This window comes from Petaurus breviceps, unplaced genomic scaffold (genome assembly GCF_028583685.1).
Source record: "Petaurus breviceps papuanus isolate PSGF00001 unplaced genomic scaffold, PetGlider_PUasm1.0 490, whole genome shotgun sequence".
In the NCBI taxonomy this organism is placed as follows: Eukaryota; Metazoa; Chordata; class Mammalia; order Diprotodontia; family Petauridae; genus Petaurus; species Petaurus breviceps.
In genome coordinates, this window is record NW_027186352.1 from 11,244,130 (window position 1) to 11,256,991 (window position 12,862).

The following is a 12,862-nucleotide window of genomic DNA, read 5'->3' on the forward strand; positions in this document are numbered from 1 at the left end:
AGTACACGGCGATGCTAAGCTTTTATCCCAGGTCCTGTCTGCAACTATCTTTGTCATGATTTCTATGATCTGTCTTGTCAATATAATTTGTCCCATCAACTATCTTCCTAATATTGACCTATCCTTGTGTTCTATTCTAAAACCCATTTGGCCGTGTGTGTGGGGTTTGTCAAGAGTTCAATATTCTGGGGCCTCTTCGTGTTTTCCATCATAAATCGATGTCATATTTTGCTAAAGGCCTTTTCTACATCTATTGAGATCATAACTTTTATATTACTCAACGAGAATGGGCCAGAATTTTCCCCATATTTTGATATTGAAAATTACTTTTTTTTCCATAAAAATAATTGGCTAGCATACCATATTTTCTCTGTTTATGACTAACTATTGTAATATAGGGATTTCTTAAGTTAGATAAAAAAATCCTTTGTGACTTTTTACAGGGTAGATCCTCAGTGGCCTGCCCACCCCTTCCCTCTGAGACTGGCCTACTCAGGTTAACCATGTCTTCCTGAGACAGTCATGAATGTGACATTCAGTGATATAATGGAGAGAGCACTGAGGCAGGAAGACCCGAGTTCAAATCTGGCCTCAGACACTGAATAGCTGTGTCACCCTGGGCAAGTCACTTAACCTGTTTGCCTCAGCATCCTCCTACAAAAGCCCCCCACCCCCACCCCTGCCCTCGAAGGTTTATTGCCAGGAACAAATGAGACGATGTTTGTAAAGCACCTGGCGCAGCGCCCAGCATACAGTAGATGCTATGCTGATGGGACGACAATGGGGTGAGGTCCTCTGTGTTCTAGAGAAGAGTGGCCGAAGCAGTCATCATCTCTGATCCTTTCTCTAATTTCTTCTGAATCCTATGATTTCTTTTGCTCATTTCTAATTTGGAAAATCTAAGTTTCCCTTCTTTTCCTGACTAATTATTGACTAATTTGCTAATTATTTATCAATATCATGAAGATCCAGACAATCCCAGCGGGTTTTAATTCTAACACTTCACTTGTCTTTTTGCTTCCAAGTGTGTTCAGATTGTCCTTCTCCTTCCACTTCTGCTGGCTGGTTTGCTCCTTTCCCAACATCTTTTAATGGAGATCTTTTTTTTTTTTTAAGGGGGGAGGGCAATGCAATTGGGATTAAGTGACTTGCCCAAGGTCACACAGCTAAGCTAGTAAGTGTGTTAGGTGTCTGAGGCAAGATTTATGTAGATTTAACTAAATTCAGTTTTGCACCTCCTTCCTAACAGAGGGGGTTGGAAGGATAAATGTGTTCCTGAGGAACACAGACTGCACCCCAATGACACTGAGATGTGGTGCATCATGATTAAAAGATCATAGTCTTTGTCATCTGAAATGTTATGTTCCCATTTATTTCTGGTAATAATCAGTAATTGAGACTCAACTCCAGAGAGCTTGAACTAACCACACCGTATGTGTCATGTCACTTAAAAAACATGAACACCCGTCAGAGCTCTGATCTAATTCTTCCTCATTAAGACTCCAAAAGGCCCACGACAAATTCAGAGCATTATTCATCATTATTCCATCTTCCTTTCGTTTTTCCAAATTTTTACCAACTTGCTTATTCATAATGACAGAAACAATAAAGCTGCCAACATCAATCGAATGAAAATGAAAAATTTTCAATTTATTCAAAGCTTTACATCATTTATACCTGATAGCACTTATGGTTTGAATCCCCATATTGCTTGACAGAATGTAAGTTCTTTCAGGGAAGGGGCTGTGTCACTTTTCACCTTTGTATACCCAGAATCCAGCACAATGCCTCCCATCTATCCTGCCATCCACTCACCCACCCATTGGTCTATCTCCCAATATCTGTTTCCACCTAATCCAAACAAATTATCTGAACTGAGCTTCTTGTAAATGTCAGGCCCCATTTATTCCACACTTATTGTGTGACCAGCACTATCTTGGCACTGGGATGAATATGAAGTTTTGATGAGATACGGTTCCTGCATTCGGGGAACTTCAAGTCTAATAGGAGACAGTATCAACATAAAAAATGTCAACACACAATGAGTGCAGAAGTGTCAAGTACTCTGTGAAATACAAAATGGGGCCCAAGCTGATCTCATTATGAGCTCCAGAGGTGAGAAAATTCCACAGCAAACTCTTACAGCATCTGAGATTTAAGTCTATACTTGGGTAGTATCATTCTGAACAGGGACCTGGGAACAGAGAGGAGAGGAAGTTCCCAGACAGACCTGGTAAGCTACCGTGTTTCCCCAATAATAAGACACTGTCTTATTATTTTTTTTTGGACAGAAAAACACCAGAGGGCTTATTTTCAGGGGAGGGCTTATTTTAATGAACATTGACAGCAATTTTAATAAACAGGTAAATGTGAACAAAAAAATGTACCAGCAAGCAAATCACTGGGGAAGAACAGGATGACGTGCCCACTGCTGCAGCTCTGACTGGATGCAGCTTGGAGCGCGGCGTGTGTTTCATGGTGGGGGGGGGAACGGCGCATACAGAGGGTACCGTAATGTAGCGTGTAGCGCAGGGGATCACCTTCACTACAGTAGCAATCTCAATAGGGTTTATTTTCGGGGGAGGGCTTATTTTAGAGGAATCTTACACAGTAAGGGGAGGGCTTATTTTCGGGATAGGTCTTATTATCGGGGAAACACGGTATTAGCTGTGGGGTGTAAGAGAAAGGGAAAGGTCAAAGAAGAGGACCCTAAGTGAAGGTCTCTACCTTAGCTCTCTTGCCAGAAACAAGGAAGTCTTGGAGAAAGGGGAGGCTTTGTTCTAGACAAGCATTTTAAATGGTGACTGGATAGTCATCTGCATAGAAATGATACTTGACCTCACAAAAACAAAGATCACCTGGGAAAAGCACTTCAAGAGTAAAGAGGGCCTAGGACATGAAGCAAGAGGTGGCAGTGAGGGGCATCCACACTTAACAGGCTGGAAGAAGGATGATGACCAAAGGAAACAGAGGAGGAGCAGTCAGACAGGTAGGGGTAGAACCAGGACAGAGTACTGTCACACAAGTCAAAGAAAGGGAGAGCATTTGTCAAAATCTGCTTATTCTTGGGGCGGCTAGGTGGCCCTCCCCCCCCCCCTAGTCAGGAGGACCCAAGTTCAGTTCCAGCCTCAGACACTTAACACCCACACCCACACACAAATTAGCCATGTAACCTTGGGCAAGTTACTTAACCCCAATTGTCCTCCAAAAGGAAAAAAAAATCTGCTTATTCTCAAAGGCTGTCAGATCTAGCAGTTAAGAGACAACTGGTTGGTCAAAGGATATGAACAGGCAGTTTTCAGACAAAGAAATTAAAAATATCTATAAGCACATGAAGAAATGCTCTAAATCACTATTGATTAGAAAAATTCAAATCAAAACAACTCTGAGGTACCACATCTCACTGGTCACATTGGCTAAGATGACAAATGCTGGAGAGGATGTGGGCAAATTGGAACACTAATGCATTGCTGGTGGAGTTGTGAACGGATCCAGCCTTTCTGGGGAGGAATCTGGAATTATGCCCAAAGGGCTATAAATACTTTCATACCCTCTGACCCAGCAATACCACTCCTAGGGTTGTATCCCAAAGAGATCAGAGAAGTGGGGAAAAGACCCATATGTACAAAAATGTTTATAGCCGCTCTTTTTGTGGTAGCAAAGAATCGGAAATTAAGGGGGTGCCCATCAATTGGGGAATGGCTGAACAAGTTGTGGCCTATGCATGTTATGGAATAGTATTGTGCTATAAGAAACGAGGAGCAGATGGTCTTCATATTTACCTGGAGAGGCTTATACGAACTGATGCTGAGTGAGAAGAGCAGAACCAGGAGAAATTTGTACACAATGACAGACACAACGTATGTGTGACGACCATCTTTGATAGACTGGACTCTTCTCAGCAACGCAGGGCTATGAGTCAACCCCAAAAGACTCGTAATGGAGAGAAATGTCTACATCCAGAGAAAGAACTAGAAAGAACGGAATTTATATCCAGATTGAAGCAAACTACCTGATCTTTTTCCTTTTCTTGTTTGGTTTTATGTCCTCTTTGCCATTTTTCATTCCAGCTGATACAATCCGTCTTTATAACCTGACTAATGTCTAATGTGCAAATATTTACAGATCCTATACTTGACTGTATGCCACCATGGGGGAGGAGGGGAAGGAGGGGGACAAAATGTGAAACTCAAGAAATTGTGGAATTGAATCTTGTAAACTAAAAATAAACAAACAAATTAATAAAAATTATCTAAAGACAAAAAAAAAAGGAAAAAAAAAAGACAACCGGTCACGTTGGGAAAAATAGTTTTATTAGAGGGGCAGAGCTGGAAGTCAGATTGCAAGGGGTAAAGTGACTGAGTGTGGGGTGGGTGTGCTGAAGAAGGAAAGACAGCCCGTGAGGATTCTTTCTAGAAATCTGGCAGTGAAAGGGAAGAGAAATACAGGACAAAAATACAGGAGGCTTAAGAGTGTGAAGCAAAGTTTTTTTTTTAAGGATGAGACACATCTGAATACATGTGTAGGCACTAGGAAAGTAGCCAACAGTTAGGGAGAAATGAAAGTGGGGGTGGGGGAGAGGGTTGGAGATACTAGAAGACACAAGCTCCCAGAGGAGAGAGGAGAGGATGGGAGAGAAGGTCCAAGCAGATTTTTTTCTTTGCCTTCCAGGGCTGGAGGAGAAGAGATGAGATGAAGAGAGTTTAATCAAAGGTAACGAGGGCTTGTAAAACAAAGAAGTTCAATATTTTCAGAAAAATAAGAGATGAAGCTATACCAGGGAGTATGAGAAGGTTTGCAAAAAGCCTGGGAAGACTGATGTGAGTGGATGCAGACTAGGGCCAGCAGAACCAAGAAAACAACCCATACAATGACCCCAAGAACATCAGAAGTGAATGCAATGAGATTATAAAGAGCAGGGAGGCCCTGAATGAAAGCAGAGCCCCCCCCCCCTTCAAGGTCATGGGAGACCCCTCCCCTGTGCTGAGGGCTCAGACATGGTTTTGGCCCTTCTTTTTCTTTTCTATTATATGGAGTGATTCTCTGGAAGTAGAGGGCAGAGGGAGACTAGGGAAATCTAGGATAATATAAAAAAGAGAGAAGACATAAATAAAAACTGATTTTTAAAAAAAGAAGGCTTAAAGTAGATACTGGGGGAGTGAGTTGTGATTAAATGAACCTGTATGAGACCCAGCCCATTTGGTCCAATGACTCCTGCCAGCAGTGTTTGAGAGCCGAGAAGGAGATGTAGAGAGAAGGTAGATGGCAGGGGTGAGCCCGGGTGTGAAGGGCAGCAAGGGAGAAAGGGGCAAGGGAATCAAGGAAGGAGGACAAGGCAGAGTGAACTGTGCAGGAAGGGAGGGTGACAGACTGGGAGAGTAGGGAAGCTACTAGAGGTTGCAGTAAAGATGAAGGAGTGGCTTCAGTTCTATCAAGGGAGGGAGGAGGAGAGAAAGGGCAGGTGATTGTGACCAAAGAGGACACGTGGACACTCCCACGATGGTGGGCATGAGCAGTCATGAGATCACAAATTTGGCCTTTTCTGGGATGTGGCTGAAGTGCACACACAGGCCTTGGGTGTCGAGGTCACTGAGGAACTGGGAGGCCAGGGACAGTCAAGACCCCACCTCACCACGCCTTTCCACAGATCCTCCCTCCTGCTCCACAGCCAAACACTTCAGTCAGAGTGAGACTGAGGGCAGGGGGCCTGGCCGCATAAGAAATGGCTTGGCCCAGCTGCAGGAGCTCCCGTCCTTGCTCACCCCACTTTTCCACCCAAATTCCTCTCACACTTATGTCCTGGATGACGGCATCCCCATAGCCTCCCACCACCGGGCCTTGAACAACAGATACTCCTTGAAGACTGAATGAAATCCACAACCCATCGTGGGTGAACCACGTTCCGTGTCCGACGCATCTCAGACCTACGCCAACCACTCGGTGTGTTACCATTTCACTTTCCTTTGTTTTTTTCCCCTCCTCAAGAAGATTCAAAATGAACACTGAGGAAGGAAGGTGACCTGCCTTACGCCTCCTTAGATGACGACGTGGGCTTGTCCCCACACTCCTCCCACACCATGTGGCTTTAAAGCAGAAGGGCCACAAAGCGCTTTCCCGATCGGCTCGTTAATCGGGGGAAAAACTTACTTATTTCTTGCTCCTTTTCGTTTTTCCTCTGTGTGATCTGTCTTTTTAATTTGTTCACCTCTGCCTGGAAAGATTCAACCATTCGCTCGCTCTTCTCTACGTCTATACATACTGCCTGGGGAAAAGCAAAACAAGAACAATTAGGCCTCGGGCCTCCGCAGCCCCCCATGAACAGCCTCAGTGACAACCTTTTACGCCAGGCCCTCGCGCAGCCGTGCCAAGCGGGCCAAGTGTCACGCCACACAAGTGGCAAAGCTTCCTCGATTCAGTTAGGTAACGAGCAGGCGGACTCTCGTTCATCTATTCACCATTTGTACATTTTTTTCCCTTACACAATGAATAAGAAATAACAACTATTAAGGGGAAATTCTTAGGGTTAGCCTCCAAAGTGTTACACAGTAAAACCTCTAAAATTAATAACAAAATGGTTTCAAATTTCATTTAACATTCCAAAATGACCAAAACAAATGAGTCAATATCTATGGAACTATACTGCATTGAAAAATGTAAAGTTCTGGAGTTGACATAAAACTAGATGAAGACTAATTTGAGATCAGGCTCTATGCAACTCCACCCATTCATGAAAGGATTTACATGAAAGGATCACAGCCCCAGAGTGACCAGAGCCCTCACCCAGCAGCCTACCCTGCAGCCTTTTGTGTCTGCTTTGTGAGAAGGGCAAAGGGTGATTCCAAATTCAGGGCAGAAAGGGATGCACATTTCACTGTGGACTTGGGACAACTAGCTGTTGGCTTCAGGATGCCTTCCTCCTACACAACGAAAAAGATCCTAAGATACAATTGCTATGACCTCAGTTTGTCCCCAGGGGACAATGGGGAGAACACCCGGAGGTGGGTCACTCGTCCCTGTGGATTCCTCTGTGTCCTTCTGTCCATCCTCTCTCTGGGATCTATCTGCTATTCTAGAACTTCCTTGGGTTCTTCTTTTCATAGTGACCCATAACTTGAGCTATTCATCGTATGAGAGAACGTCACCACCAGCTGAAATCCCTGACGACCAACTTACAAACAAACTTTCTGAATGCAGCCCACTGCTAAGCTGGAAGTCTACCCTTTACACCATACTCTTTGCATGAGGAGCTCATTTTCTGGTGTCTGCTGAGGGGCTGAGAGAAAGCAGCTATTTCCCAGCCTCCATCTTAAAGGTGGCTACTGAGCAGACATCAGCTCAGCCCCAGTCTCCAGCACTGTCCTGAGGACACAATGGGCTGGACCTCAATGCCCCACCCACATGACAGTCCAGCTGAAGGAGAGGATTCCAGGGTCACAGACTGAGAACTGGAAGGGACACAGGGCCAGTCTCTTGAGTTTATAGATTAGGAAACTGAGACCAGAAATATACTCCTCAGGTAAATAAAGTTCACTTGCGAATGAAGAAGGAAGATTTTCAACCTTGAAATGACAATTCATACTGTAAGCACATCAAACTGGCATGTTATGAATTCACCTCCACCTAGGATTTGGGGGGAGCTGGCATTTGCTTGCTTACTCTATCATAAGAGGCATGCAGTAAGAGGCTAACATTCATTATTGGTATTTTAAAAAATCATTGTTGATCCTACTTTCTCTCTGTACCCTGGAGTTCAAAATAAAAGTGAATTCTTTGACTGCAATGTGTTATTTAAAATTCAAGCTGAACTGAAACCAGACACAAAAGTGAGCTCATTTTAAAACAGTTATGAGTTACCTGGACTTTTTCTTGAAGCGCATTATACACCTGATAAATCGCCCTGATGTCCTTCATTACTCCATCCTTATCGAAAAAGTCAGTACTAGACAGACGCAAAGACAAAAACCAGTTAGTTAAAAGCTCATGGGTTAACAGTCGCTTTAACCTTTCCAATAGGCCAGTGTTGGCAGGAAACTGAAGGTTCCAGGCAAAACAGCAAAGCTACTGAATCCACTAGTAAATTGAAGAGAAGATAAAAGGACCATTTTCAGGGTAAGAAAACGAAAGAAACAATCTTCCAATTGTTTTAAAGAACATTCTCTTCTATGGTCCTTAAAAAACTTCATTCTATCCATATGCTTTGTAGAATTTTCAATAAGCTTGTAAATGACATGAACTTCAATATGAGATTGTTAAACTCATATGAATCATGCTGGGCCAGAAGACTGCCTTAGCTGCTGGTGAATAAGTGTTCCTGCACTATATCGAAGGCAGTTTTATGTCGTTTCTCAATGAGAGTCCCTGGTTCCATGAGATACAGCTGTCCCTCCGGCGTGGACTTACCCGTGCTCCTTTATCACTTTGGCGTAGCTCTGAGAAGTGTTTGGCACTGAGGAAACTTTGTACTCTTGCTGGCTGGTGTTGCCCAGGTTGGGGATAGCAAGTGACACCCTCTGATTATACCTGCAGGGAAATCCAGAAAGGTGACTTATGAAAGGCTTGAGTTTTTGCAACCTGAGTTTTATTCTTAGGCTACAAGAGAAACCTCGAAGGGAGACCTAAGAGAAGGGCTCCCTCATCCGCCTCTTCAGACAACCCAATTAGCTTCATCCTGCTAAGTCAGTTTTTTCTTCTCTTAGACTCTAAGACTTAGAACAATCTTCTAAAAAGTCCTCCTTCAATGCCTCCTCGTGACCTGACCCTGGGTTCTCAAAGGCCACGCCAGTGGAAAGTAATTCTAGGAAGTTCCACCATGCTGCAAAGTCTTATCTCCACAATCTACAACACCTGCCTACCAATGACTGGCCTCTCTGGGAACCAAGAGAGCATCCTCAGCAAGAAGCTGAGGTCCTGTGTCCTTCGGTAAAGGGACTCTGTCCTGAGTAACATTTCATGAAACAAAGAAAAATGCAAAGCAGTTTTAATTCTGAGTATTTCTGAATTTCTGGCAGTAACAGTGGCAAAGTACGGGAAAAGAAGGCAAATGGTACCCAAATGATACTGTTTTGAGACCACCTAAAACACAGGTGAACTTTGTGTCACAGAGCCCTTCTCACAGGCATGTTCTTAAATGCATAAAACAGAACACCTAGGATGAGAAAGGAAACCAATTCTACTGGAAGACAGCTATCAAAGTATTCAAAATACAAGTTTAGGGATTCCAGGGCAAGGATATCTGCTCTAAAACCTTAGTTTTTTGTCTTGGTCCTTTAAACACAAGCTCGTTGTCCACTGACCAGTGAGTAAACGCACTTCTTGAAGAAACTGAATTTCATCTGTTCTGTCATTTTTAACTATAAATGAAACTAGAAAAAAAAAATTCAAATGAAGTGATATGAATTGATTTGACCTTTTGATCTCATAAGTGAGTTTATACTCACAGAGGTCAATTACAGAAAGGTCCCATCTACATCAGAATACTCACAGCAATATTTCTGGCAGCAACAAAATAAGCTGGAAAAAATGTATGCACCCACTAAGGAATGACTGAACACACTGCAGTCCACACATATATTATCACGTCTTAAGAAATGATGAATTGTGAAGAACGCAGAAGAACACAGACAGATGTGCACAAACTGAGGCAGAATGAAGAAAGCAGTACAAGCAGAACTGTACTAATAATGACCATGATAACATAAGGAAGATGGCAGGACTAGACACACAAATGACCCTTCCAGATGACTGGTGACAGCTGACACACTTCCTGTCCTCTAAGGAACTCTGAATTCAGTAGCTGTGATTCCAGATGGCTGACGGGGATATATGTCGCCCATTCACCCACTTCTTGACAGACACAGGATGGACTCAGAGCCAACATGGGAATCTCTGGTTTGACTGCACATATTTGGCAGGGAGGCCTAAGTAAGAGAGTAAAGGCAGAGAGGAAAAGGGCAGCAAAAAGAGGGAGGGAAGGAAGGAAAGAAAGAGGAAGAAAGGAGGGAAGGAAGGAGGGAAAGCAGGAAGGAGAGAGGAAGAAAGGAGGGAAGGAAGGAGAGAGGGAAGGAAGAAAGGAAGAAGGGAAGGAAGGAGAGAGGGAAGGAGGGAGGGAAGGAAGGAGGGAAAGCAGGAAGGAAAGAGGAAGAAAGGAGGGAAGGAAGGAGTGAGTGAAGGAAGAAGGAAAGGAAGGAGAGAGGGAAGAACCACCAAGGCATCTTTTTAAAAAACACTGAAAAGAGAAGAAAAGGCAGGCCAGAAAGAAACACAAACAAGCAGGAAGCTTTGAAAGCTATAGGTTGAATTTATTATATACTTAAAAAGAAAAGCAATGTTATACATAAGAGAGATTTGCAGTTTCATGTACAATCCTCTTTTTCTGTTCTACTTTATATAAGGAAATGCTCATTTTATTTGGTATTCAAGTAAGTTCACTAAAAAAAATGGTAGTTCCAAATATTCCATGTTCAGTCAGTTGCAATCACTATAAGATGGTTTTTTTTTTTAAACTGTGTTTAAGGGAAGGTAGTTAGAATTGGAAAGTGACTGTCATTTTTAAAAGTTAGTAAAATAAATATATATTTCTAAGATTAGTGAAAGTTGCAGCTAAGTGGTAGGATGGATCATAGGTTCTCCCTGGATGAAGAAAGAAAGGAGGGAGGAGGGAGGAGGGAGGAGGACAAATCTGGTTTATTGTCTCTCACATAGAAACTAGATTCACATTTCACTGGATACTCAGTATTCAAAATCAGTATGAGCAAAAAAGAGCTCCACAAAAAACGGCAACTTGTGAACCAGCATCTGTCGCAAAGGATTAGGAGGCAAAGAAACTTTATGTAGAACTCAGAAAGATCCTTCAAATTAGATCAACATTTACTTTAATCCTTGGTAAATTCAAAACAAAGGTGTGCAGAGAAAGATGGCAAAAATTATTAAGGAAAACATGGTTCAGAAGTAAGAAATGAGAGACCCAAAGCTTATAGATAACATAGGAGTCTTAGACCTAAAGATCAAGACGACTTTCTTCAAGAAAAGAACTGGATGATACTGGCCTCGTAAACATCAAGTAACAGCACAAAAAAGAAAACGCCTACAAAGGAACAAACAGGAAGTAACTGAATACCACGGAGTCACTTCCAAACTAGTCTTCTGTATACAGCTGGACAGCTGATTGTTAAAGACTAAAACCAATATGAAACCAGAAAAATTCAAATGAGATGAAAGAATACAAATAAAGCAACTCTAACCTGATACATTTTAAAGAGCTACTGATACTCCCACATGGGAAATGGATAAAAGAAAAAAGACACTGACAGAGAGTATCATTATTTCTAAGGTGATGTAAATAAATCACAAAATAAAGAGATCAAGCATAAATCATGTCAGCTAAGAAACACTGAGCTAAAGACAACAGCTCAGACCACAGGTCATTTATTTACTATTACTATGGGATATTTTGAACAGTATGGTTTCCTAAGAGTGAAAAGGAGAAGAAAAATAAAGTCTGCAGAAATCTTGGCAAAAGATAGGACAAAGTTGGATCACATCAAGGGCTTAAAATTTAAAGGTGAACATGGAAAGACAACAAATGGACCCCCCAAAATGGAAAAGATTAGTCCCTATTTCTATAATAAATTAATTTCCCTACTGATGACAGTGGACATCACTTTGGGATTCTAATATCATAGGCCTATGTGCTTCAGGGGGAACAACAAATGGTCCTAAAGCCAAAAAAGATGGGGAGATCTATGGTGGAAACAGAAACTCTCAGGTCACTGATGAGGGGCTGATTCCCAATAACCAAAGGCTTGGAAAAAATCATGGACAAAAAAGGGGAATCAAGAAACTATCCCTAACTGCCAACATATGAGCCTAAAATTCTCATCTCTGCCAAATTCTTGGGAGAATAATGCATACATGTGTCAGATGTCCTTTGTGGAGCTATGAATGGAGGAAGACAGGGTGACTTCTGAAATCCACAGCAGACCACATCTTTCCAATCCCACAATGATCTGATATGTAAAAAGAATACAAGATTCCACTTGGGTTCCTATTTGTTCATTGTAAAAAGAGTAGATGATATGGGAGAGCAAAGTATTACCATGACACAACCACAGAATCTTAAGGGCAGAACTATCAAGTCCAACTTCTTCCTAAAGAGAATCTTCTCCACAAGTTATCTGTTACATGGTGACCCCAACAAATCTCTCTCTCAAGGCAACCCATTCTTATTTCAAAGTGTTTTCTAGTCCTAAATGGAGCCAGGCCTGATTATCCCTCTTTGCCTTTAAGGGTTCTCTACCAACAAGGTACCTACTGTGCTTGGGTTAACATCCCAGGATCAATGGGTCCCAAAATTAGATCAGAAAGGTACCTTAATGGACCCCCAGTCAATCCTATTTTACAGAAGAAGAAACTGAGAACCAAAGAGATTAAGTATTCTGACCAAGATCACACAAGCAGGAAGTGGCAGTCAAGATTCAAATCTAACACAAAAGATTCTCTGAAAGATTTAGCAACAGAGATTTTCAATGACCCTCTAATAATTAATATCAAGGCAACACATACTTGCTAAAGATGTTTACCACTGTTATGGGGGGCCAGCCAGGGCAAAATCCAAATGAAAGAGTGATATTCCCAATAGATATGTGCTGGAGATGTTCCTATTTGCTAATAACATTGATATGAATGCATAAAGCCCCAGCACACTGTAAGACTCCCCAAACCTAACCCCCACAATGAGACCTATAATTATTCAAGAGAGTGTGGCCTAACTATTGACATAGGAAAAGCCAAGTGGATGAAGAATGTCGATTGTCCAACTATGTTAGACGGTTGGACAGATAACCCACAAAGTGGGTTATAAATC

General features: G+C 42.3%; 2 protein-coding genes across 2 annotated transcripts in view; one reads left to right on the top strand and one right to left on the bottom strand.

Moving 5' to 3' along the window:
- EEF1AKMT2 (EEF1A lysine methyltransferase 2) overlaps nucleotides 1-12,862 on the top strand; it is a 125,454-nt gene that overhangs the window by 54,920 nt on the left and 57,672 nt on the right. The gene's annotated exons all lie outside the window — the stretch shown is intronic.
- Nucleotides 1-12,862, bottom strand: part of ABRAXAS2 (abraxas 2, BRISC complex subunit) — a 39,732-nt gene that overhangs the window by 3,728 nt on the left and 23,142 nt on the right. Inside the window, exons 6-8 of the mRNA XM_069101748.1 lie at nucleotides 8,401-8,520; nucleotides 7,855-7,939; nucleotides 6,148-6,262 (exon numbers count right to left, since the gene is read on the bottom strand). Of these exons, the coding sequence (XP_068957849.1) occupies nucleotides 6,148-6,262; nucleotides 7,855-7,939; nucleotides 8,401-8,520 (320 nt within the window). The remainder of the gene's footprint in view (nucleotides 1-6,147; nucleotides 6,263-7,854; nucleotides 7,940-8,400; nucleotides 8,521-12,862) is intronic.